The sequence below is a fragment of the Gouania willdenowi genome, chromosome 15, assembly GCF_900634775.1.
Source record: "Gouania willdenowi chromosome 15, fGouWil2.1, whole genome shotgun sequence".
In the NCBI taxonomy this organism is placed as follows: Eukaryota; Metazoa; Chordata; class Actinopteri; order Blenniiformes; family Gobiesocidae; genus Gouania; species Gouania willdenowi.
In genome coordinates, this window is record NC_041058.1 from 36,590,068 (window position 1) to 36,616,765 (window position 26,698).

Genomic DNA, 26,698 nt, shown 5'->3' on the forward strand with positions numbered 1-26,698 from the left:
CAAGATTACGTGTTATTTCTCTGTGGATGCTGTAACGTTGTGTGATCTTACAAATCTAAATTAATTAAATATGTCATCAAACATGAAAATTGTCATCTCAAAACTTCCATATAAAATGAAGGAACAATTTAGGTACATTGCATATGATATTCAAGAAACTCACCAATGTAGACCAAATTTTAAGGATATTGTTAATTTTGTTGAAAGGCAAATCAAAATAATTTCTGATCTTCAAATTCAAACTCCAGCCGGTCAGTAAACTAGAACTATTCAACATAGAAGCTTTTCAGTCAATGTGCAACAGACAAGTAACTTAATCAGAAAGCTAAAGCTAACTGGTAAAATCAGTTAATAATGAGTCCAACCATCACCAGATTCATACTTTGTCAATGATCTAGAAATTTCAAGTCTTAATGGAACTGAGTTTCATAAAGTGCCTGTTGTGTATAAACAAAAACAAATGCCTGTAAACAATACCCATGTCATGACACAAGAAGACATAAAACAGTGTCCATATCTGAGAGAATATATTGAAAGAAATAATGTAATATTTAAATACAAATCTAAGTGTTTTTCCTCTCATTTTGTCTGTTGTCGTAAATGTAGTAAATAAAAGTGGAATTAATAAATGTTATCTAATGTTTTCAGATCATCAAAGTGCTTTTTGAAAAAGTTATTGAAAATAAAAAATAACAAAAAAATAATCAATATAATATACATATAATTATCTCAAGAAAATGAAGTCGTTATCACGGGAAAACGGAGGAAATAAAAAGTATGAAAGCTTCCATAGGAAGAAACTTGCGTTATGTACATTTACAAACTCCAGCTTCAGTCATTAACATACAGATATAAAAATTAAATAAAGAGAAATAATTTCATTTACAGTTCAAATTCAATATAAAGTTCTTTGGTCTTCACAGCTTTAAAGTGATTATGTATGAGGATAAAAGTGACGTTATTGTTGAATAAGAACACAGTGACGTCAGAGGGCGTGTCTGGAGCTCCACTCAGTGTACTGCACCTTAGAACCGCCTCAGTCCAGGGCGTTCGACCGGGTTCAGTAAAGTAAAGAGCTGCTAACTGTAGCTAACAACTGTAGCTAACAACTGGAGCTAACAACTGTAGCTAACAACTGGAGCTAACGTCCTCCTCCACAGCGCGGAGCAGGAAATGGGGAACCGGGTGCCCCGAGACGACTATGAGTGGGTTTACACCGAGCAGCCTCACGCAGACCGGAGGAAGGAGATCCTGGGTGAGCTACAGACATTAGCTTTAGGACTACACACAGTACTTTATTAAGTTAGCAGTCTTTCTGAGTTAGCCACAGAGGCTAACGTCGACCCTCCCTCGGTGGCCTTGGTTAACTAAGCTAACGGTTCACATCGCTAAGCTAACCGTGCTAAACTTTAGCTTTCTTGCTTTATCATCCCGTTTATACCCGGTCCACCCACTGTGCGTGCGTGCGTGTTGCTACTAATCACGTGACGAACCTCCTGGTTTGTAGTTTACCGCCCGGTTCCGGTAACGGTCTCACGGCCCAGCGCGTGCGTGTGAGTCCTGTCAAAGAACCCTCCGGTCACTTCCGGCTGTGTGCGCGTGCGCGTGTTTGTGCAGCTAGATTAAGACTCAGGGAATAAAACTATGTAGAAACAAACATATCAAAGGTCTAACAGTCTGTATGTGAATCACATACACACCTCACAGTGAGTTTATAATTAGTTTATAGTCTAGTTGTGTCTGTAACTGAATGCCACGTTTACATAGGAGCTTTAATTCCTCTTTAAAGTGGAATAAAGTTAATTCCTCTTTAATCTGACCTTGTAAACACATAATTCCTAATGCTAATTTAATTCCAAATTAAAGTTAATTCCAAATTATGTGGCTGGTTTATTCCGTTTTTAATTCTAAATTAGATAATTCCTCTTTCGTGTAAACACTTAACTTTGTTAAAGCCGCTTTAAGTTCATTCGTATCGTTTTGCACATGTGCGACTTGCGGCAATGACGCGCTGGTGACGACATAATCCAAGATGGCGGCGGCCCTGACTCCAGCCGAGATTATTTAATAAGACCTGGAGTTGATGAACAGAGGCATAAACATGCAGACTTTCACACAGACTTATTAAACACACGCAGACTTATTAAACGCACGCAGACTTATTAAACGCACACACGCAGACTTATTAAACGCACACACGCAGACTTATTAAACGCACACACGCAGACTTATTAAACGCACACACGCAGACTTATTAAACGCACACACGCAGACTTATTAAACGCACACACGCAGACTTATTAAACGCACACACGCAGACTTATTAAACGCACACACGCAGACTTATTAAACGCACACACGCAGACTTATTAAACACACGCAGACTTATTAAACGCACACACGCAGACTTATTAAACGCACACACGCAGACTTATTAAACACACACAGACTTATTAAACACACACAGACTTATTAAACACACGCAGACTTATTAAACACACGCAGACTTATTAAACACACGCAGACTTATTAAACACACGCAGACTTATTAAACACACGCAGACTTATTAAACACACGCAGACTTATTAAACACACGCAGACTTATTAAACGCACACACACAGACTTATTAAACGCACACACACAGACTTATTAAACGCACACACACAGACTTATTAAACACACACAGACTTATTAAACACACACAGACTTATTAAACGCACACACACAGACTTATTAAACGCACACACACAGACTTATTAAACACACACAGACTTATTAAACGCACACACACAGACTTATTAAACGCACACACACAGACTTATTAAACGCACACACACAGACTTATTAAACACACGCAGACTTATTAAACGCACACACACAGACTTATTAAACGCACACACACAGACTTATTAAACACACGCAGACTTATTAAACGCACACACACAGACTTATTAAACGCACACACACAGACTTATTAAACACACACAGACTTATTAAACACACACAGACTTATTAAACGCACACACACAGACTTATTAAACGCACACACGCAGACTTATTAAACGCACACACGCAGACTTATTAAACGCACACACGCAGACTTATTAAACGCACACACACAGACTTATTAAACACACACAGACCTCAGTAAACACAGTAAACAGAACAGGATTCTCCAAACGACAGGCACTAGGACCCAGAGGCAGAGTAAATGTGTCTCCGTACTGTATGTACAGACTAATATCACCAGTTTATCATTTTACCAGTTGTTAGAGCAACTGTCTTTACCAGGGAGATAATATTTATTACTGGTGATTGTTTTCTGGAGTTATACTGGACTTTATTTACCAGTGATTAGTTCATATCTCCTTACGCTCTGAGGTCCAAAATGAAACCGTGTGTTATTGTTGAGCTGTTGATTCTAAACCACAATCAAAATAAATATGAACACTTCTAATGTGTGGTGTTTTGTGCTATAGCTGACAATAAAAGGTTTGTTGTGTTTTTCGTGATAGACGTGATACGTCACGTTCTCCCCCGTCCAATCAGAACCTTCCCAGACCTAAAACAGAATTATTTAAAGCCAAATAAACCTCAATTCAGAATTACTATTACCATGTAAACACGAATCAGAACACTTTAATTCCAAATGATTTAAATCAGAATAAATAATTCCGAATTAAAAAACATCATGTAATCGTGGCCACTATTAGGGTTTACTGTGTGTGTGTGTGTGTGTGTGTGTATGTGTGTGTGTGTGTGTGTGTGTGTGCGCGTGTTCTCACATTCTTTTCTCGTGTAGGTGATCAGTGCTCCTCTCTGATTGGTCCAGGTGTTTAACCATAAAAGGAATCTTTGTCTCAGACTAACTCACCATCAGACAGGATGTTAGTCTGTAGGTTACATCACACACAACAAGTCAGGACACACACACACACACACACACAGAGCTCGTTAAATAAAACTACAACAACACGTAGACACATGGAACAACAACAATAAGTGAAACAGTTAAAAGATGCTTTGAAAGTTTAAAAATGGCAGTTGAGAGGCATCCTTCACGCTCTGCTAGTGGGGGAGGGGCGTTGCTCTCTGCAGCCTCTGTCTCCAGCAACATGGAGCAGCCTGTAGCAGCCGGTCTGTATATAAAGAGGATCGACGAATGCACCAGCGCACATCGGCCGATGCCGATACACGTAAAAATTGGTTGATCACCTTGGTTCAGGGGCCAAATATGGACCAGTTTGATCTAAAGTGGGCCACGGACTATAGGTTCTGTTTGACACCTGTGTTGGACGTATGTTGTGTTGTGTGTGTTCTCAGTAGCTCCTCCCCCAGTCTGGGACCATTACCACTACAGACCCACTACTCTAATCAGCAGCTGTAGATAAGATGGAGAAGAAGAAGAACATGTAGAGCTACTGTAGCTTATCACTGAGCACGTGTAGCTAGCTCTGTTATCACCGTCTATGCTAACACTATACACACAGTACTGATATACAGTATCTACTCAAGTATAACTACTGTTACTTAGATTGAAATTGTACTCAAGTACATAAAATACTCAAGTACAAGTAAGAAATAGCTGAATTAAATATTACTCAAAGTAAAAGTTACTTTAGTTTATTGTTGGTAATAAATCTTGGTACGGTTCCCTTACATACAGTAAACATTTCATGTGCAGGGATGTCCAGAAACGTAGGCGGCGGGTGGAATGGCCTACTACTCTCTTTCTGACCGCCTTCTACTCTTAAACATGTTCATAAATGATTCCTTACCCCTTTAGCACCCAAAGAATATCTGTAATATTACATCAATATTTCTATTAGCTCTGTCTGCTAGCATAGCATCTCTTCTTCACTGCACAGAATAGCTGCATCCCAACTTAACACTGGGTTACCAGCGCCCTCTGCTGGTCCAAAATAATATCTGGAAAACAATCATTCTCTCTAAACATGACTGAATTATACTAAATTAAATAAACATTATCTTTAAGAAAGATTCAACAAAGAAAAGAGTCGCTGGTAAAATTAATTTACAGATCAAATTTGGTATGATGTGATGTATTACATTTAATCTGATTGGTCAGCTATGATGTGATACATTATGTCTTTTGATCGGTAGAAATGTAACTAATTACTTCTACAGTAAATCTAGTGATTTAGAAATATACTAAAAGCAGGTCAGTTACAGTAACATGAGCACCTGTAATTTATTACTTTCACCTCTACCCACAGTATAGGCTCAGCGCTAACTTTAAGCTTTGGTTTAAAACATCAGAATAGAAAGAAAAAGATGATGTCATTGTTTATTGGCCAGTAAATGAAATCAAATGATCAATAAATGTGCTTTGGCTCAGAAACATGAAGGTGAGCCAATGATTGACCTGCTGCTGCTGATCTGAGTTTTTAATCAATCATTAGTGTCTTTAGCTGCAATGAAAGCTGTGTGGACACGTGCTAACTGAGCATGTGCTAACATCAGGTGTTATAAAGCACATGCTGCTCACTAATGAAGCTAGCTCAGGCTTTCTAGTGCTGTGTTAGCATTAGCACAGTGTGTAGTTCATGTCTCGTAGCACTAACCTAATATTTAACCTTAACACACCAAAATAGTGTGTTAATGGACCTTATGTTAGCGTTAGCATGTGTAACTTCCTGGTTGTTTTTCTGTGTAACTCTTGTTTTGGTTCCACAGCCAAATACCCTCAGATCAAGACCCTGATGGGTCCCGACCCCAGGCTGAAGTGGATCGTGTGTGTGATGGTGGCGGTACAGCTGTTAGCGTTCTACGTGGTGAAGGATCTGGAGTGGAAGTGGGTGGTGTTCTGGACGTACGCGTTTGGCAGCTGTATCAACCACTCCATGACTCTGGCCATACACGAGATCTCACACAACACGGCGTTTGGAAACAACCGGGCCCTGTGGAACCGCTACTTCGCTATGTTTGCTAACCTGCCCGTGGGCCTGCCCTACTCCGCCTCCTTTAAACGCTACCACCTGGACCACCACCGCTACCTGGGGGGGGACGGCGTGGACGTGGACATCCCCACGCACTTCGAGGGCTTCTTCTTCTGCACGCGCTTCCGTAAGTTCATCTGGATCATCCTGCAGCCGCTGTTCTACGCCGTTCGCCCTCTGTGCATCAACCCTAAACCCTTCTCTCAGCTGGAGGTGATCAACGTGTTGCTGCAGCTCTGCTTTGACCTCCTCCTCTACTGGATGTGGGGCTCCAAGCCCCTGGTCTACATGTTGGCCGGCTCCATGCTGGGGATGGGCCTCCACCCCATCTCTGGACACTTCATTGCTGAGCACTACATGTTCCTCAAGGGCCACGAGACCTACTCCTACTACGGACCCCTCAACCTGCTCACCTTCAACGTAGGCTACCACAACGAGCACCACGACTTCCCCTCCATCCCTGGATGCAGGCTGCCCATGGTCAGTGGTCACACACTAGGTCACATGATGTAAAGATAATTGACTGCTAACTAGGGCTGGGCAATATATCAACATATATCCAGTTTTCTATTTTAGTGATATAGAAAATTATAATATAATCATATATATATTTGTAGTAGTAAAATAATTGGTTCATGAGTTTTTATCTCTACTTCTCAGAACATTAAAACTCAATCACTGGGTGAATTCTAACCCAGACCTTCATCTACAGAATTCACTCACACGTGCTGTCCCTTAGAGGAGAAACAGACATAAGTGGAACATATTAATCAACAGATAAATGTGTATATTAGTGTGTGCAATACTTTATGATTAATACTGAGCCTCGTTTTGTCCAGGAATAGAAAATATTACTAGTTCTTAATAATAGTTTCATTTATTCATAAACAAATATAAATTAAAGTAAATGGTGTAGAATAATATTTCAGGATGAACCAACAGATAATATTGATCATGTTGATGTTTACATAGAATAAATAAATCTAACTGTATTTGTTCTGAGATGAAGATGAGCTGAGCTACAGATGAACCTTTAAATAACTGTGAAATGATCAGAAACGTTGTTACCACATTAATATTATTACATAATCATTGTGTAACAATAAGATCAGTTCTGAATACAGATCAATGAAATATTACTGCTGCTTTCAGGAATATTAAAGTATTGTTATGGTTTCCTAGCTAACCAGCAGCTAATTGGCTAGCCTGTACCACGTTAGACGTAACGTTCATAATATTGATGAGGGAATATTGTAGCAAGTTAATATTGGTAATAGTTTAATAACAGGTGAAATAAAACTTACCATTATTAACAGATCTACAGGACCAGCTCCTCCATGGCTGTGGGGCTCCACCCACAGAACCAGGAAACAATGTTCTCCTCCTCTGACCACTGCTCTGTCTTCTTTCACCCACTTTTAAATGTTTTTTGTCGCATTTGTGCTAACGCGACCAGCTACTTGCTAGCTTAAAAAAATGACTGCTTTTCGTTTTTGGAGGATCTTCGATAACCCCGCCTACCACCCGCCCACTTCAGAGCTGAGCTGTAGCCCAGAAGCTATGTGGGACCAGCGTAGCTCTGAGAGCTGGAGCTATGTTGGTGGAAACAGAATATTTGGCATCCACAAATGTACAGTAACCCTGAATTGTGTTTATGAGCAGACTTCATTTGAATTCAAATTATTACGATTAATATCGTTTTGAGTAAAAAATATTGAGATGAGTTTTGGTTCATATCGTCCAGACCTAATGCTAACCCACCACTAAAACACTGCTAGCTGAGTGCTAACACACTGTTCACTCAGTCCTGCGTCACGTTGTAATGGTAATGGCGTGTGTATGTGTGTGTTCCAGGTAAAGGAAATAGCAGCTGAGTATTATGATGAGCTGCCTCAGTACTCGTCCTGGGTCAAGGTTCTGTTTGACTTCATCATGGACGACTCCCTCAGCCCCTACTCCAGGATCAAGAGGAAGCTGAAGGGTGACGTGAAGCAGGAGTGACGTGACCCCTCCCCCCCACAGATGGACTGACACCATAGTTCCGCCGTGTGCCTTCTGCTTTAAGCTCACATCACCACAACTTATTAAACATTAACTGCTTTAACCTGACTGTAAACTAAAACTACTTCCTGTTTCATATTAAACTGTTCAGTCTTTGACTCCAACTTGTTTGAACAAGTCATGTGTTACAGTGTGATCACCTACACACGTCAGGGTTGGCCACAATTGTAATTGGTAATTCATTAAAATTATGACAATTGTGATTTAAAATGTTTTTGCTGTTATAATCATTATTAATTAGTAAATAAAATGTGTTTTATATGAAGTTCTCTTACTACCGTTAATCATTTTAGCATTTAAAAAAGAAAGTGAAATCTAGGGTGAACAGACATTATTAGTGTATTTTACAGCTGATTATAGACATGGGTCAAACTGACCCGTTAGCATTAGAGATGCTAACAGAAAGCTAACTTATTAAAGGCTCAGTAATGTGATTGTTATTGAACTTTAGTAATTGAAAATGTAATTGTTATTGGAAAAACGCCAGTCATTGTAATTGATAAATGTAACTGACCCCACCCTGACGTGTGGCTAACTCTAATGCTAACAGTGAAGAACACAGAGGATCAAAGCAGCAATCCTTTTATTCTGAGCAGGATTGGTTGAGAGGGGGGTGATGTCATCGGCTTAGGGACTCTCTCAGCTGCTCGTACATCTTCTGTTCCTACACACACACACACACACACGTTTTTATTGTAGTCTGTGCATCAGTATTATGGGTATACCGCGAACGCTTGAAATGAGAAAGGTTCCACGCTGTTTGGAGTGCTTAAAAAAAAAGACTAACGCCGTTATTTTTTTTTTAGCGCATTTGTTTTTCTTGTAATCAATTTATCGCAATTAACTAATTAAAGTGACAGCCCTAGCTCTGATAACTACAGAGTAGTGATGCACAATATTAGCTTTAACATTAAGTATCAGACATCAGTAAATATAATGAACCAATAAAATACCAGGATTTTCTTCATTAATTGACTATAGAGATTACATACGTAGAGATTACATACATAGATATTACATACGTAGATGCTTCATGACCTGTGGGAGATGGGACTAAACCATCTTCCATGTCATTTCACACACTTTGGTTTCCTAAAATTTTTCATCAATTGTTCCTTAATTATCCAATATTCTCACTGTAAATGTTTAGTTTGATCTGATCAATACTTTATAGAGATGGATAATATAGTGAGGGGGTGTGTTTATATATATTTATCTTCCATGTTCATCTTCCAATATATCAGAAACTCCATCACATAGAAAGGTAAATATGGTATAGTAATAAGCTCCACCTACTCTCTCAGAATATAGAAATATATACATATATATCTACCTTTTTAGAAACAGACGGACGGACTTTCCTGAAGGCCTCTTCAAAGTTGTGTTTGCTCACTCTGATGTCGGCCACGGTTGCTGACGTACACGTGTGACCTGTGGAACAAGCACGTTTAATCCTCGTACCGTCACTTTAAGAAGAATTACAAGCTACGACCAGGTCAGAGTACTGTATGTGAAAAAATCATAATTAAACTAATCTTAGCTGTCATTGGAGCATAAACAGATCTAACCACATTATTAATTTTTAATCCCATATAAACCTGTTACTGCGTAGGAGAGCAGGTTCAATGGAGCGATGGCGCCCCCTACGTTCAGTCTTCAGCAACGCAGGGGGTTTCTTTTTCCTTTTTAATTGTCGTAATAATTGTTTCACACTTGGACACAAAAGACACTCCCAGATGAACTCTTTTTAATCTGAATAACTCAGAAACACCATCTATTTAATACATGCAATCTGCTCAGATGCCCCAGTCTTTACCTGAGGACCCCTGCAACCACTTAGCTGCCCCCGATGCTGCCTGTGTGCATCCTCTGCTTGGTAACCATAGTTACTGTCCAATATAAACAGCGCTTCAACCAGATGTAGCGACACATGTAGCTGCTCATCATGTTTACAACTCAACGTGCACAGATGTGAATAGTGTGTTCATTCAGTCTGTGTGTGTGAGTATTTATGAGTAGAGAACCTACACATATATAAATATATATATACAGTATATATACAGTGGGTTGCATAAGTACCCCTTGAATTGTTTGACATTTTGCCACGCTATGAACCATAAACATAAATATGCTTAATTGAAAGTTTATGTGAAAGACACTAAGTGACACAATCATGACGTGAGATGAAATTTATACCTATATTTGAACTTAAAAAAAAATTAAATAAACTAAAAACTCGAGAGTGCAAAAGTATTGTGCGTACAATTTTTTTAAAAACGATTTATAAACGAGGGCGTACGTAAATCCCACGCCTGTTTCTGTTTATAAATCACAATCAACTCGAAAGTTATCACATGTGAGCAAACACCTTACTCTGCCCATACAGTGCCTATAAAAGATCAGGCTCCGCCCATACAGTGCCTATAAAAGATCAGGCTCCGCCCATACAGTGCCTATAAAAGATCAGGCTCCGCCCATACAGTGCCTATAAAAGATCAGGCTCCGCCCATACAGTGCCTATAAAAGGTCAGGCTCCGCCCATACAGTGCCTATAAAAGGTCAGGCTCCGCCCATACAGTGCCTATCAAAGATCAGGCTCCGCCCATACAGTGCCTATCAAAGATCAGGCTCCGCCCATACAGTGCCTATAAAAGGTCAGGCTCCGCCCATACAGTGCCTATAAAAGATCAGGCTCCGCCCATACAGTGCCTATAAAAGGCCAGGCTCCGCCCATACAGTGCCTATCAAAGATCAGGCTCCGCCCATACAGTGCCTATCAAAGGTCAGGCTCCGCCCATACAGTGCCCATTACAGTGGGTTGAGGGGAAACTGTGAGGTGGAGTTATTAATAATGAGGTGGAGTTATTAATAGTGAGGTGGAGTTATTAATAATGAGGTGGAGTTATTAATAACTCCACCTCATTATTAATAACTGTGGCCACACCAGCCTGTCATTGCCTGATCCCGTTAGATCTATGAAGCTAAGCAGGTCTGGGCCTGGTTAGTAGTTGGATGGGAGTGCAGTGGTATCTGTCATTGTGCCCTTGGGCAAGGCACTTCACCTACATTGCCTAGTATGAATGTAGTGTGTGAGTGAGTGTTGGTGGTGGTGGGAGGGGCCGATGGTTCACTATGGCAGCCTCGCTTCCGTCAGTCTGCCCCAGGGCAGCTGTGGCTACAATAGTAGCTTACCACCACTAAGTGTGGAGTGAAAGAATAATGCCTTAATTTTGTAAAGCGACTTTGAGTGTCTATGATAAAGCACTATATAAAACTGATGCATTATTATTATTATAATGAGGTGGAGTTATTAATAATGAGGTGGAGTTATTAATAAGGTGGAGTTATTAATAATGAGGTGGAGTTATTAATAAGGTGGAGTTATTAATAATGAGGTGGAGTTATTAATAAGGTGGAGTTATTAATAATGAGGTGGAGTTATTAATAATGAGGTGGAGTTATTAATAAGGTGGAGTTATTAATAATGAGGTGGAGTTATTAATAAGGTGGAGTTATTAATAATGAGGTGGAGTTATTAATAAGGTGGAGTTATTAATAATGAGGTGGAGTTATTAATAAGGTGGAGTTATTAATAATGAGGTGGAGTTATTAATAATGAGGTGGAGTTATTAATAATGAGGTGGAGTTATTAATAAGGTGGAGTTATTAATAATGAGGTGGAGTTATTAATAATGAGGTGGAGTTATTAATAATGAGGTGGAGTTATTAATAAGGTGGAGTTATTAATAATGAGGTGGAGTTATTAATAAGGTGGAGTTATTAATAGTGAGGTGGAGTTATTAATAAGGTGGAGTTATTAATAAGGTGGAGTTATTAATAATGAGGTGGAGAGTTAATATGTAAATCACTAGTTTCATCACGATACGATGTTTGCTGAAATCACAAAATCTGTCACGATACGATTTGGATTTGATTCCTAAGCCTGATCGATATGTGATATTATATTCACATCTCACACAATCATTTACATTTATATCAACTCGTAAAAACTACTGAAATATGATTTAACCATTTTATTTATTTCTAAGGTCTCAAACATTAAATAAACAATATAAACACCATTCTGTAACATTTAACAAATGTTACACTTTGAATTATGTGATTAATAAACAGTATCTAGTAGTTTTATTTATTTATTACAGTCTAATACGTTAATAATTATACAAAAATATGGCTTTAAAAACAGTTGATTTCGCTGTAACAAACCAGATGGAAAAAGTGTCACTGGTATGTTATTATTAATATTATTATTTATTTATTTATTTTATTATATTGCAATGCTTTATTAATGTCTCCAGGATTAACGAGCAGACTTTTGGACCCAAAAACTGAAAAGAGGTACAAGAATAAGATGATATAAAAATGCATCAGTGTGGATTTCTATATATATTCAATGATGTTTATGATTAATAACCATTTAATGTTGAAGCTGCTTTTGTGCACTACTTTAGTGCCAACATCTTTTTGCTTCTTTCCTTCCTCTTTATTTGGAATGATGCGTTAGCGCTCAGGAACGTTAATGTGACGTAAACATAGTCTATGTTCTAATTTGACTTTTTGAGCTCAAGTTTTCACACACGGAGATGATATGAACACGGTTTGTTACAGCATGATGTTTCACAGGAGCATCATGGGTAATTCTAACATGAATGAGCAGAAGAATCAGAAACATTTAAGAGAAAAAGACGACAATCCTGATTAGCTTAAATTGATAAACTTAGCGTAGCATGATCCAGATCAGCGGAAACAATAGAAACGCATTAATCGGAGCCTCCATCTGTTGGCAAATTAATATGAAAAGTGCTGTCGTTGAAACCAAATTCACATCACAAGCTGCTCCCTGCTGATTGGCTGGAGGTTTTGGCCAAGCAGTCTTCTCATTGGCTAAAAGGGACAGCTTAAGCTTGGCTGATGATGATGATGAGGAGGAAGAAGTGAGATGGTGGAGGATGAGGGCGTTGTGGGGGAGGGGGGGTTATGGTGACGACACCGTCTTTATGCTGCTCAGGTTTAACCGGCGATTTCTGACGAGGTGGTGACCAGCTTCTGACCGTCCCACACCGTCTTAAACTGCTCAGGAACGGGAAGCGGGTTTGGCACCAGGACGTTCATCTCAGAGCTCTTGGCGCTGATGATCTCACAGCTCAGAGAGTCTTTGCTCAGGTACACGTGGCAACCGTCCGTCTTATTGATGGAAATAGTCGGGACTTTGCCCATGACCTGAACCTTGATGTCCTTTCAGTTGATGATGTCCATGATGCCGACGACGTCTTTGAACACCAAACCCATCTTCTTACAGTTGTCTACAGTGATGGAGTTGAGTTTGCCTTTGACCTGCTCTTGTTACATTTATAGGCATAAACCACTTGTTTGAGCTCAGTGTTGCTGATCACCAGATCCTGAGCTCCCTCTTGGTTCTCCACTTTCCACATTCCACATTTCCGTCCAGCTCCATCACAGGGGGAGGGAGCGGGCGGGGACAGGGTTTGGGTCCGCTGGGCACCAAGGTGGGCCGACTTCTCAAGTCTGGGTTTTTGTGGGTCTTCTTGTCGTCGCTTACATGCTTTAAGCCCTTGTTGAGGGCGGCGAAAAGAGCGTTTTGGGCCTCATTTTAACATGGACATGTTAATGATGTCACACTGTTATATAACTAAGTATAAAAACATATTTTAAGGGGAATGTGATGTATTTGCATAAAACAAAAATAACTACATGGTTTATTTGTTTTGATTTGGTTTTAAAATGTAATAACCAAAGAACAAAGGGTACACAGATAATAATGCTACATATATGGTTTTGATACAATTTTTTCTTCTTTAATATTAAATAAATATCTTAAGTGAACTTTCAGACACTTGTTATTCAGTAGTTGTGTTTATTTATATAAACAGACACTGTTTGTTATGAGGAGTTATTATAAATAAACCTATTATTATCACAGATAGTGAAAGTATCAGATCTTAGTTTGTGTTAAACCAATAGATAAACAAACTTTAACTGTCTATAGATCTCACTGGTCTCTGTAGAACCTCTCTCTCCAGAGTCTCTTGTGCACCTTGTTCTCCAGCAGTGCCTGTCTTTCCTTTTTATAACAGCTACAGGTGTTGTAGCTGATTATCAATGATCATGTGATTTTAATTACAATTATTATTAATATAAAACTGTATTTGTAGGCGTCAGAATCATTTATTCCTGATTTGTTTTTGCAAATCTATCCTTCATATGATGTGTGTGAAATGTTCAATGTTTGATTATTTCACACTAATGTATTAATTTCTCAGATCTGTCTTTGAGTTTGACATTTTTCATGATTGTGTGCGTGCAGCAGAGTCAGAGCTACCATGGAAACATTATCTCACCAGGTACGCAGCGTTCATAAATAAGGCCCCTGAACATGTGTATCAGGTTACATGAAGCCTGTGCACATCTGTCACATCTGTTTTAAACTTTATCTGGATAAAATCTGGAGCACCTTAAATTGTATGAAACCAAGTCTAACACAGCTGGAAGATGAATTGATGCCTTTCAGGGCTTCGTTCTACAAGTCGTCAGTCCCTCGTTTTGTCAACAGAAGGTTATAAAAATAAGAGTTATGTTCCTTAGACAAGCTACGGGTCCTACACATCTTGAGATTGGAATTCTTTCCCATTCTTCTTTGCAGTTGGATTAGATGGAAATTAGATGGAGATTTTTCCACTGATTCTCCATTGGATTTACTGTAGGTCTGGACTTTGACTTGTCCATTCTAACACATGGATAGTTCAGGTATTCAACCATTCCCTGGTTTTATGTTTAGGGTCCAGTTTCAAGTCTTTTGCAGACTCCAACAGGTTTTTGTCACAGACCCATCTTCAACCATTTTCCCTGTCCCTGCTGAAGAAAAGCACCACCAGAGCATGATGCTACCACCACCATGTTTGACAGTGGGGGTGATACTTTCAGGGTGAGTGCAGTGTTACTTTTATGCCAAACACAGTGTTTTGCATTCAGGCCAAGCATATAAATATGTAGCATGTAGCACAAGCACAGTTATGTAGCATGTAGCTTAGCTCACCACAGGAAGACACTGAAGGATTCTGGGACTTCAGGAAAGTTCTCAGAGCATCAACAGAAGCTTCTCTCACCAGGGCCTTCAGGTCAGCCCCTCTACACACACACACACACACACACACACACGCACACACACACACACACACACACACGTTATTCCAGCTGCTCTAGCTATCATCAGTCCAACCAGTGCTTGTGTGAACACATTAAATCTTACGTGAATCCGTCACAGCGTTCATCAAAGGCCACCTGCTCCAACTGGACATCAGACTGTAGCTGAGGTTTGGTCCCACCCTGACACACACACACACACACACACACACACACACACACACACACACACACACACACACACACACACACACACACACACACACACACACACACACACACACACACACACACACACACACACACACACACACACACACACACAAAGTCATTTCAACAGTTCAACATTTTTCAGATCACAGTTGCTGGAATTGTGTGAGATACGTCACTTAAAGCTGCAGTATGTAGAATCCTCTCTTTACTCCATTTTGAAACCGAAACCCTTACCAGTGTCTTTGTGATATATGGGTTATATAGACGAGTGACAAATGTATGAACTTTATCTTGTGTTAACTGAGATTTTTCTGGTGTTTTAGAGACTGACATGAATGTACATATCACTGTAGTTACTGTCCTGAGCAGCGGCTGCTGCTGTAGCTCGTTCCCACCAGAAAGCTCAGGGAGGGGGCTGTGATCCCTGCCACTCTGACCAGACTGACAACCATTACTTCACATCCAGACTGTAAAATGAATTCACCTTAAATAAGTTTCTCTCATGCTGCGTTCACACAAAATGTCCGTACGTCCAGATTACGTACTAAGTCTATAGATAGATGCGTCCCAGATGCTAAATCTTTCCTGTGCAGCCGTGCGGTCCGATCTGCACATCAAGTGTGTTGGCCGTGCGAGCACACTCCCGATTTCACGCATATCCGCACAATCGCAAGACTTGAAAATATTGAACTCCTGTGACTGTTTCACATGACGAAAGCCAGACACAGGGGTGGCAGTGGCTTAGTCCGTAGGGACATGGGTTGGGAACCGGAGGGTCACCGGTTCAAGTCCCAGTACGGACCAAAAGAACGGAAGTTGTTCTGGTAGCCAGAGAGGTGCCAGGGCACTTCTCAAGCACTGCCGAGGTGCCCTTGAGCAAGGCACCGACCCCGAACACTGCTCCCTTAATTAATGCGACTTTGAGTACCTAGAAAAGTGCTATATAAAACTGATGTATAATAATAATAATAATAACACAGACACTGGTCTGTTCACACATTCAACTATGGAGTAGAAGCTGTGTGTGACCACATGGAGCTGTAGGACACGCCCCTTATAACCAGGACTAGGAAGGATTAGGTGTGGAGGAGAATCAGTGAGGAGGTGGTTGTAGCAGGTAAAACACTGAGCTAGCATAGCATTAGCCGCTAATCACACCAGCTTTTTTCACTGGTGGTTTGTTTATGAGAGGAGAAAAAGGAGCACAGCTCCTCACTTCAGCAGACAGTGAAACTCACCGAGTTGGATGTGTCACTGGTGGGCGGAGCTTTGCTTCAGACGCGCATGTGAAGCGAATGGGGACATTTTTTGACCCTGCGGTACGTTTCGTGGAGCAGATGTGTCCGGTGTCGCAGAAGATGCATTTGGTGTGAACGCAGCATTAGGTTTACATGTGATTTATCTCGTCTGTTCTCACTCTCCCTCTGACACCAGTGTGTGTGTGTGTGGGGACCCTCCACAGTGAGGGGGATCCATGATACTAAAACATTCAGCATGGTTATCCTAACCCCATCCATGTGTTACCTTGGTTACAGTGAGCAGGATGGCGTGGCGGTCAGCTGGAGGTGGAAGACCTACGTACAGAGTTTTATCAAGACGACCAGGTCTGAGCACAGCAGGGTCAATGATGTCTGTAGAGAGAGACAGAGAGTGTCTGTAGCTCACTGAGGGACAGACATGCAAACACCAACAGCATGAAAAAGGTGACAACAAAAGCCATTGTTGGGGGGTCTGAGTGGCTCCTCCCCCTCAGAATTTGTTTTAACACAAATTAAACAATCTGGAACACTTTAAATACTACAATAAGGCAAAATACACTATTATATTTCAGCCTAAAAATATTTATTTACACCACTTAAGTTGTGGTTTGTGAAAAGTTACAATATATATGATATAAAAGTACCTAAAATTTGCAAACTATTAAGTACAATATTTAAAAAAAAATGTTGTGACATATTGACAAAAAAACTAAAAAAAACTCACCAGATCTAGATCTACAGATCTATAGACCTATAGGATTCATGTAAATGACCTATTTTGAGTTGAAAAGGTGAGTGATTTGCATGTATGTGAGGAACAGACAGAGTGTCAGTACCTGGTCTGTTAGTGGCAGCCATGATGAAAACCTGTCGACGAGTCTCTAAACCATCCATCTCTGTTAGCAGCTGGTTGACCACACGCACACTGGCACCTGACTACACACACACACACACACAATGATTATGTACAGTCTGTAATCATCAGATGAATATACGTAGGTTTCACACAAAATGCCAGTTTCTGACCAAAAAGTTGAGAAAAACGGCTTTTTGTGAAAAAAAAACCCCAGTAAAACAGAACAGTAACTTTGAGGCTAATGTTTTTTTGCTTTAGTGACACTCAAACATCTGAACATTGGTTTACGTCTATAAAACTACAAAAACAACACTGACACCAGGCTTTTGATGACAAAATTATCATTATTTTACAAATATATAACAATGTACAATACGTGTACTCTTCGTTCTTTGGTTATTTTGTTTTACTGATTTAAAACCAAAACAGAAATACGGAAACATCAAAAACCAGATAAGCAACATTTGACCTTTTTTTGTGTTTTAAACTTGTTCCTTAAATTAGAACTAGAACTGAAGTCCACTACACCTGGTTTCCCTCCTCAGGTCCTGGACCAGGTCTGCTCACACATTAGAACTGTTTAGGATTTATTTCAGCAGTTTTCTGCTCATGTTTTCATTCAGTCTGTGGATGTTTTAAAAAGCTGCTCACGTTTATGTTTTGTTTTATGGTGTTACGGTCCAAAGAGTATCTAGATAAACTGGTGACTGACTATCTACTGTGAGGCTGGTGTGAGGAACAATAGATGTTAGAACTTTTACCATTCGACATGTTTGCAAAAAAAAATACAGCTTTTTTGAATGCCGTAAAATGTTTATTTTGCACATTATAAATATCACTAACAGCAGCCATCAATGCACACGTAAGTTGATCACAAGAAATGAGAAGCACCAGTAGATTCAGTACACCACCTCTGGTTCCACACGTGCATGTTTTACTTAACATCCATTTTTTGGTTATGATTTATTTATGTATTAATAACATTTCAAATCACCAGTAATGTGGCTTATGTGTTGCTTCTTTTTATGTCCGGACGGGAGTAAAACTCCGCCCAGTCACCAGATTATATGGATACTATTTGGACCGTAACACTGATCGGTAAAGTTGTGAGAAAATCACAGATTCAGATTTCCAGCATCAAACACTCTTTAACGAAACGCAACATAAATCATACCTCTGCCATCAGTGTGAGGTGGACAACATGATACAAGATCATTTTATCAAACGCAGCAGAATAAAAGTCCGCCCCCCGGTGTGTCCCCTCTGTGTGGTGAGATTAAAACATGAAGCTCTCGTCGTAGTTTCTTGTAAATATTAAAATATCACACAAACAAAACCAGATTTAATTTTAAAACAGAAAAACGCTGCTTGTTTGGTTTTTGGTTTTGAAACAAAACCAGCAGTTGTGTATCGGCAGATGGGCTTGTCCCTGGGGAGGTGTGGCGTCGTGGGGCGCACCAGGTCTTGTCACTTGGTCCAGGACGCTGATCGTCTTCTATCACGATGGTGACACTTTCACTAGTCCACTTAGGTGGACACGAGCTCTGCCTGGACCTCCTCAACTCTTCCTCTTCTTCTCCACTACACATATAGGGCCCTAGAAAATCTGGGTTCTTTTTTTCCAAATTCCATGTTTTCCACTTTAAATTTTTTAATTCCATTTATAAAGAAGTTAGTTTTTAACTCCTGTGAGGAAACTAATAAATAAAAAAACTCATAATTAAACAAAAATGTATGTCAAAAATAAAGATACAATTAAAAGGAAGATAAAAGTTGTAGTGACATGAATTATTCTGACTGTTTTAATTATTTACACCACCAGAAGTTCCCACTGAAATGGTTGTACTTGAGGTAGCTAGCTGACTGTGAATGTGTAGCTATACACTTAATGAAGGCTGGAATAAAAAGAATTAAAGAACAACACAGACTGAGTTATTCTTAGTTAACCAGACATAACAGATCAAACACTGAGCAGCTGAAGATGATTAAAGCTGATCACGTTCTCACAGAGCACCGCTGTGCTACACTAAACATGGGCGGAGCTTCACAGGCACAGCAAAGTTAAACGTGCACTAGAGGTTCTGTGTTCATGAGTCAGTGATGATTTGTGTTGTTTTAGACGATGTTTGTGGTGATTTAAGATGAGTTTAATGCAGACAGGACAGGACAGAGAGGGCGGGGCTACTAATAAGTGGTCCCTGGAAACATTTCCCCATAAAAAAACCTTCTGTGCACCACGATGACGACGTTTCATGCCAATTCTGTCCATTTCCACGTTTAAACGTTTTTATTGGTTGATTCCGTGATTCCGTCCGCAATTCCGTTGACGCAGATTTAAAAGGGCCCTACATATGACCATCACGGCTAATCTCTCATCCAAAGGTGCAGTGCTGCCACCTACATGTCACCAGTTGGTCATTAGACCACAGTACACTTCAGATATCCATGAGAAAACTCCACCACAGCGTCTTCTAGCAACCCTCGTTGAAAAACACAATTGACGTATATGTACGTCATTGGCAGTCAATGGCTAAATGAAACTTTAGCTTTGCTTCACAAAATGTTGGCTTCAGACACCAGTAAATAGTGTTTCAGAGGGTTATTTATTTAGAAATGTTAAGTGGGGCAAAGCCCCCAGACCCTCCTACAACACTGCTGACTATGCAACTCGCTCACACACCAAGCGATCGCACTAGGACCTAAGTCTAACTAACTCTAACTCAGACTAACTTTAACAATTGTAACTTAGACTAACTCTGACTCTAATTTACACTAACTCTAACTCAGACTTTAACTCTAATTTGATCTAACACTAACTTTCTCTGACTAACTATAACTCTGACTCCTACTCTAACTCAAACTGACAATAACTAACTCTAACTTGATCTAACTATAACTCAGACTCTAACTCTGCAGCGTTCACACCAGACGCGTCACAAAATGTTTGCGTGACCACATGACCTACTGTAAAAAGTCAATAGCTACACACGCTAATTGTTACTTGTTAATAGTTACAGGCCTGCTACTGGCCGGCGCAGTCTGATCGGTATGGTAAGAGCGTTGGGCGCGGCGCGCACTCCGGATTTTCTGTGACATTTGTCATTTGCTTGAGTTGAAATTATTGAACTCCAAAAAATGTTTCGTGTGACGCGCAGGAACAAAAGCCAATCAGAATCCTTGTTGACAATGACGTCAGGCCGTCAACACGAACACCGATCGTTTCACCCGTTTCAGTGTGGAGGAGAACATAACGGTGGAGGTGTTTGACCACCTGGAGCTCTACGACACAGACTGGTTTTTACTGGACCAGGAAGGATTTGTTGCTCCTGAAGAAAACAGTGAAACTCAGTGAGATGGATGCGTCGCTGGTTAAGCTGATGAATCCACAAACGCCAGCATCAAGTGTTTTAACGACACTTCAGCTTCAGCTCAGAAGGTAAAGATCATTGGTTTTACTGATGTCCTCCATGGTTGATGGTGAGTCTGGTTAACTTCACACGCATATGAAGAAAATATGGGGAAGTTTTTCAATCCTGTGGAAGCTTTTGTCTCCGTCCAACATAAGTCAGACTCACATAAGTCAGACTCACATAAGTCAGACTCACCTCATGTCCAGAGCGTCGTGGACACAGAGCATCAACCTCATCAAAGAAGATCACACATGGAGCAGAGTTACAGGCTCTCTGGAAAACCTGCCTGACAGCACGTTCACTCTCCCCCACGTACTGGAACACACAGGAGGGTTAGGACAGACACAGACACAGACAGAAACACACACACACACACACACACACACACACACACACACACACACACACACACACACACACACACAGACAGACACAGACACTAACCATGTTGAGCAGTTCAGGGCCTTTCACTGAGATAAAGTTCAGTCCTGACTCGTTGGCCACGGCCTGAGGGGAAAAACGTGATCATCATCATCATCATCATCATCATCATCATCATCATGATGGAGGCTCCACCTTAGCCAACAGAGTCTTTCCACATCCTGGAGGTCCAGCCAGTAGAACTCCTGATGGAGCTGAGAGACCCAGAGCTCTGAACTGGTCTGGAGAACGAACCGGAGCCTGAGAGGAAGAGAAGAGGAAGAGGAGGAGGAGAAGGAGGAGAAGGAGAGCAAATAGAGTTAGTGGTCTATAGATATTGTGTATGTGTGTGTAGTAGGAGTGTGAGATCTGATATTAAATGGTTAATGATAAAAACATCTGCTGAGTCACAGAGATGTAGAACTATCTGTAGTGATGACTTATTCCTGGTGGTGCTGTGTCTATGTCACATGTCTATGGTCTCCACACAGGTTTAATATCTGCTAAATTACATCTAGTCAGACTCCTGTCAGCACCAAAGAATTATTAACAGTTCAATCAGAGCAGAAATATGCTTTTTTATTAAACTGTATTGTTTTACATAGTTTATCATGGGATTCTTTTGACAATGAAAGATAATAGCTACAGTATTTTTATTTCTATTTTTGAAGAAAAAAAAAGAATATTTTTCAGTCATCATTTGTCTACAGTCTGATTTTGTAAAATTAATTGTGACAGAATCGTATTGTGAGGGCCCTACACTAGGCTTGGGCAGTAATACGGTATACTGTAATACTGTATATGGTATACTGTAAACTGTAATACTGTATATGGTATACTGTATACTGTAATACTGTATATGGTATACTGTAAACTGTAATACTGTATATGGTATACTGTATACTGTAATACTGTATATAGTATACTGTAATACTGTATATGGTATACTGTAATACTGTATATGGTATACTGTAATACTGTAAACTGTAATACTGTATATGGTATACTGTAATACTGTATATGGTATACTGTAATACTGTATATGATATACTGTAAACTGTAATACTGTATATGGTATACTGTAAACTGTAATACTGTATACTGTATATGGTATACTGTAATACTGTAAACTGTAATACTGTATATGGTATACTGTAATACTGTATATGGTATACTGTAATACTGTAAACTGTAATACTGTATATGGTATACTGTAAACTGTAATACTGTATATGGTAGACTGTAAACTGTAATACTGTATACTGTATATGGTATACTGTATACTGCGGGGTCATAACAATAGCAACGGTATCAGTTTCAATACCGTTGCACTTATATAGGAGATAAAGATTAAATATGAAATATAATGTATTTAATGCCTAAACATAATTCTATGTCCAGCAACAGCTGTTCAGTGAGTGCTGCATCCACTGTTAAATTCTGCACATAGATTATCTTATATTTGATACGTAGATTATGTAAATAGATCCACTGATTGTCTCATGCTCACACTGCACACGTGTGTTTAACGTGTTTGTTTCCCCGTGCACTAATCTGATGTTGATATTAATTATTAATAAAAGCAGGTTTACCACTAAAACATATGTAAATATGTCATTTGTATGAGGAAACAAGATGTTTTAATTGATGGTTTCAGGTCAGACTCTGATATAAATATATAATGTCTATCAGATCTGTAGGTTTCACTTTAGGTTCTGGTTAAAGTTTGAATAATGTTCATATCATAAATGATCTGTTTAAAAGTAAATCATCACAAAAGACCAAAACTAAATCTTTGTGTCTCTTTCTCCTCCATCTGATTATTTAATCTCCGCTCTGCTGCTCAACAACTCTGAGACAAACTCAACAACGCACATGTGGGTCAGATTAGAGCCATAAAGCGTTCACACTGGAGTCTGATACGTTTTAAATAGTTCACATGTGAACAAAAGATCTGAATTGAGCATTAAGGCAGTGTGAATGTAATTTTTAATTATACAGTAATACCGTATACCGCGGTAAAGCAGCTCCGTTCAGAGCGTGAGCGCTGAGGCCCATGTGCTCACATATTAGTCCGCCGTGGAGTAACGTGTAGACATTACATCTGTTTGTATATATATAGTAGATATGTGTGGAATAGATCTAGTCTCCAGCGTGGATACATACGGTTCACATAAATTATCTATTTTCAGTTCAAAACAGCAAAGTTTGACAAAAAGTGATTCACATGTATGTTAATTGTACTTTAAGGAGTAGGAGTCAGTGTGAGTGGGCGTGGTCATTACCAGGATGGCCATGGTTAGCTCCTCCCTGACGTCCTGCAGAGCCCCCACATCGTCCCAGCTGACGTCAGGAACCGTAGCAAAGCCCTCCCTCTTAGCCGAGGGCTGCACGCTGCTCAGAGAGCTGAGGAAGTCTGACATCAGGATGGAGAGTCCTGCTAGCTCCGCCTCCGTCAGAGCCTCTGTGTTCTTAAGCAGCTGCAACAGGCGCCACAGCTCCCCCTGCTGTCAGCACAGGAACAGACCATCTTTTCCTTAACCCTGTGGATGAGCTCACAGTAGAGCTGAGCAATATATCCACATTCAAGCTATATCCTGTTTTATTTGGTGATAAAGGAAATTACAAGATCGCATATATATATATACATATATATATATACAGTATAGTTCTATTTCATCCCTGCTGACCGCCAGAGGCGGTGCTTTAAGCACTGAATATTCCCCTTCGCGCATGCGCAGTGCGAGTATGTATACCAACAATGTCATCCGTGACCCCTGGATGACCCAGAGGAAGTTTATATCTTCCGGTGTCACTCCAGGGTACTTTCCTTTTTTTCTTCTCGCGCGCAGTTACTAGAATACTGTGCATACAGCTGCCATCGCTAGTAGCTCCGTGACCGTGGTAGGTCGGAGCAGCGTGCATTTGCCCTCCAGGAGCTGCGACGGTGAGTGTTTGGGTAGCGGTAGCTTCACCCATTAGCAACCTGTGTTGGCACAGGCCGCGTTAGCGCCGCCTCCCCCCAGCATATGGTTTGTGTTTGGTCCCGACGACACACGCTGACAAGGTAAGTAGCCGCTTATTCGGCAGATCAATGGTTGTCTTTATAAAAATGAAAGAGATGGTCGGTGAAGGCTGCATTTGAGCAGCCTACTCCCGGAATTTAAGTTAGCCGACTTTATTTGTTTGCTGGTGAGTTGTGTGCGCACGCCCGGAGCCCAGCGTGGATTTGTTTACATTAGCATCACCAGCAAAGCTAGTGTCATCTTCTGTTAAAGAGCCCAGTCTGGGTGAGGACCACAGTACAGTGGTTGTTTTTTGTTTAGTATATTGGGCCTCTACTGTGCAGGCAGCGTGCGCGCTCCCTTCCCCAGTATACGTTCCCTATACTCGCCCAACCTACGGCGTCCACGCTCAGGCTAAGCCGAGGAGTGCAGGGTGATACCAGAAAGGTGGCGTGCACGCCCCCTCCCTTTGTTGAATACCTGTGTTGAAATCAGTGACTTTTCAGTCAAGCTACGATGGATGGCTCACATATCTGCACATCTTGTGGGGTTTCTTTACAGCCAGAGGATGGCCACGACCTATGCCCCACATGCCTTGGCCCTGAGCACCTGGGGGAGGCGCTGTCAGGCAATCCCTGCATGAAAAATTCTCTGGTCTTTGGAGAGAGCAGACGTGTTTTCGTTTGCTCCGATAACACGACCTTGGCTACAGCTGGCTACAGCCGAACAGCCTGAACAGCCTGAAAAACTGGGCCCAAGACTGAAGGAAAATGGTGAAAAAACCGCAGGGAGGCCCTTCAGAACCCAATTCGGGTTTGGAAGAGGTCAAGGAGATGATACGCGAGGGTCTACAAAACCTATCTGCCGAGATAAAGTCGTTGGAAAAGACGCTGGAAAACTCACTGGAAAGACTACAAAGCGAAACAAAGGTACTGAAAGAAAAGAATGAAAGAAATGCTGAAGAGATAAAATTGTTGAACGCGAGGGTTGAACAGCTGGAACAAAAGGAAAGAGAGAAAGATGTCATCATCACAGGCCTAAAGATAAAACCCAGGAGTGACGAAGAAACAAAATCGATTGAACAACAGGTCATTGACTTCCTGAAGTCGAAGGACATTGTCCTGAACCCTGACAACATCAACTCCTGCCATCTCCTGCCAAAGAGAAATGATACCAGAGCTGTAAAAATAACCTTCACGAATATGAAATTCAAAGGAGAACTACTCAAGCAAAGAAATAAACTCAAGGGAACGAAGGTGTACATCAATGAAAACCTGACGAAACAAAATGCAAGCATTGCATGGAAGGCACGCCAAATAAAAAAAGAAGGAAAGATTGTGAAGACTTGGTCAAAAAACTGCAGGATTTACATCCTGGAAGAAGAGGACGGAAAACCAGTTCTCATCAAAACGATGGACAACTTGGGAAAATACGAAGGATCCACCTAAACAACAACACTACTGATGGTAATCATGGATATGGACCCAGATCTATATAAACACTGGAAACAAAACTCTGACTGTGATTATTTTACGGAGACCGAATTAAATGTGAAACCAAGAGTAAAAAAGGTCTGTCATTTATTCATTTCAATTACTAGGTGGTGGGGTGATTAAGGATTACATTAAATTTTAAATTCAAAGTGTTTATTGTCATATGTGCAGTTAGAAACACGTTTTTTTTTTTTATACAATGAAATTACTGCCTTGCTTATGAGCTGGGATATAATAATGTGTTTATACAAGTTAAATCTAACAGTGGAAAATACAACACTGCCAATAAAACTAACAACAGCAGTTAGAAACACGCTTATGAACTAAGATATATTACATTAAAATACTACCTTGCTTGTGAACTGGGATGTGGTGATGTGTTTATACAAGTTGGATCTGATCCCATCATCAGACAGTGGAAAATACAACACTGCCAATAGAACTAACAACAGCTGGATTACCCTTGATGTAGAGACAAAACAAGGTGACATTGTGGATGAAAAGGGAAAAACCTTCCAAACACCTTCGAAAGAGGAACTATTCTTGAACTGGAGGAATGCTAACAACGTCTGGCAGGGAACAAGGCCAACACGAACAAAGATAGAGAGGACAACACTGACTACAGATGGACGTTCAGAAGAAATCAAGAATGTTTGACCAGAGAGACATGTAAACCCATGTAAATTTGCGATGGTAAAACAGGGGACGGGACCCGGATAAGCAAACTGCTTCTCTCGTCTCCTTTTTCGGCATGTACAAAAAAAAAAAAAAAAAAAAAAAAAAAAAAGTGAATGTAACCATGTCGGAAATAAACTGAATAAATAAATAAATAAAAAA

At 40.3% G+C, this 26,698-nt stretch overlaps 2 protein-coding genes and 1 pseudogene across 5 annotated transcripts in view; 1 reads left to right on the forward strand and 2 right to left on the reverse strand.

Annotated features, from left to right (window-relative positions):
- The first annotated feature begins 989 nt into the window (after window positions 1–989).
- Window positions 990–8,127, forward strand: degs1 (delta(4)-desaturase, sphingolipid 1). Its single transcript, XM_028469276.1, has 3 exons — window positions 990–1,255; window positions 5,700–6,442; window positions 7,817–8,127. Exons 1-3 carry the CDS (start codon window positions 1,174–1,176, stop codon window positions 7,961–7,963), a joined length of 972 nt encoding a protein of 323 aa, XP_028325077.1. The 5' UTR covers window positions 990–1,173; the 3' UTR covers window positions 7,964–8,127.
- A 462-nt stretch (window positions 8,128–8,589) lies between these two features.
- The window catches only part of nvl (nuclear VCP like), a 48,234-nt gene continuing 30,125 nt past the window's right edge, over window positions 8,590–26,698 (reverse strand). For 3 of the 4 annotated variants that reach the window (XM_028469257.1, XM_028469254.1, XM_028469255.1), the window contains 10 exons: window positions 23,649–23,870; window positions 21,520–21,624; window positions 21,388–21,450; window positions 21,139–21,258; window positions 17,514–17,613; window positions 16,943–17,049; window positions 15,312–15,388; window positions 15,099–15,190; window positions 9,357–9,454; window positions 8,590–8,687 (listed from right to left, as the gene is read on the reverse strand). In XM_028469257.1, coding sequence (XP_028325058.1) covers window positions 8,643–8,687; window positions 9,357–9,454; window positions 15,099–15,190; window positions 15,312–15,388; window positions 16,943–17,049; window positions 17,514–17,613; window positions 21,139–21,258; window positions 21,388–21,450; window positions 21,520–21,624; window positions 23,649–23,870 — 1,029 coding nt within the window. In that variant the 3' untranslated portion in view covers window positions 8,590–8,642. The remainder of the gene's footprint in view (window positions 8,688–9,356; window positions 9,455–15,098; window positions 15,191–15,311; window positions 15,389–16,942; window positions 17,050–17,513; window positions 17,614–21,138; window positions 21,259–21,387; window positions 21,451–21,519; window positions 21,625–23,648; window positions 23,871–26,698) is intronic. The other variant, XM_028469256.1, reaches the window with a different exon arrangement.
- Window positions 12,273–14,421, reverse strand: LOC114476830 (adenylyl cyclase-associated protein 1 pseudogene; annotated as a pseudogene).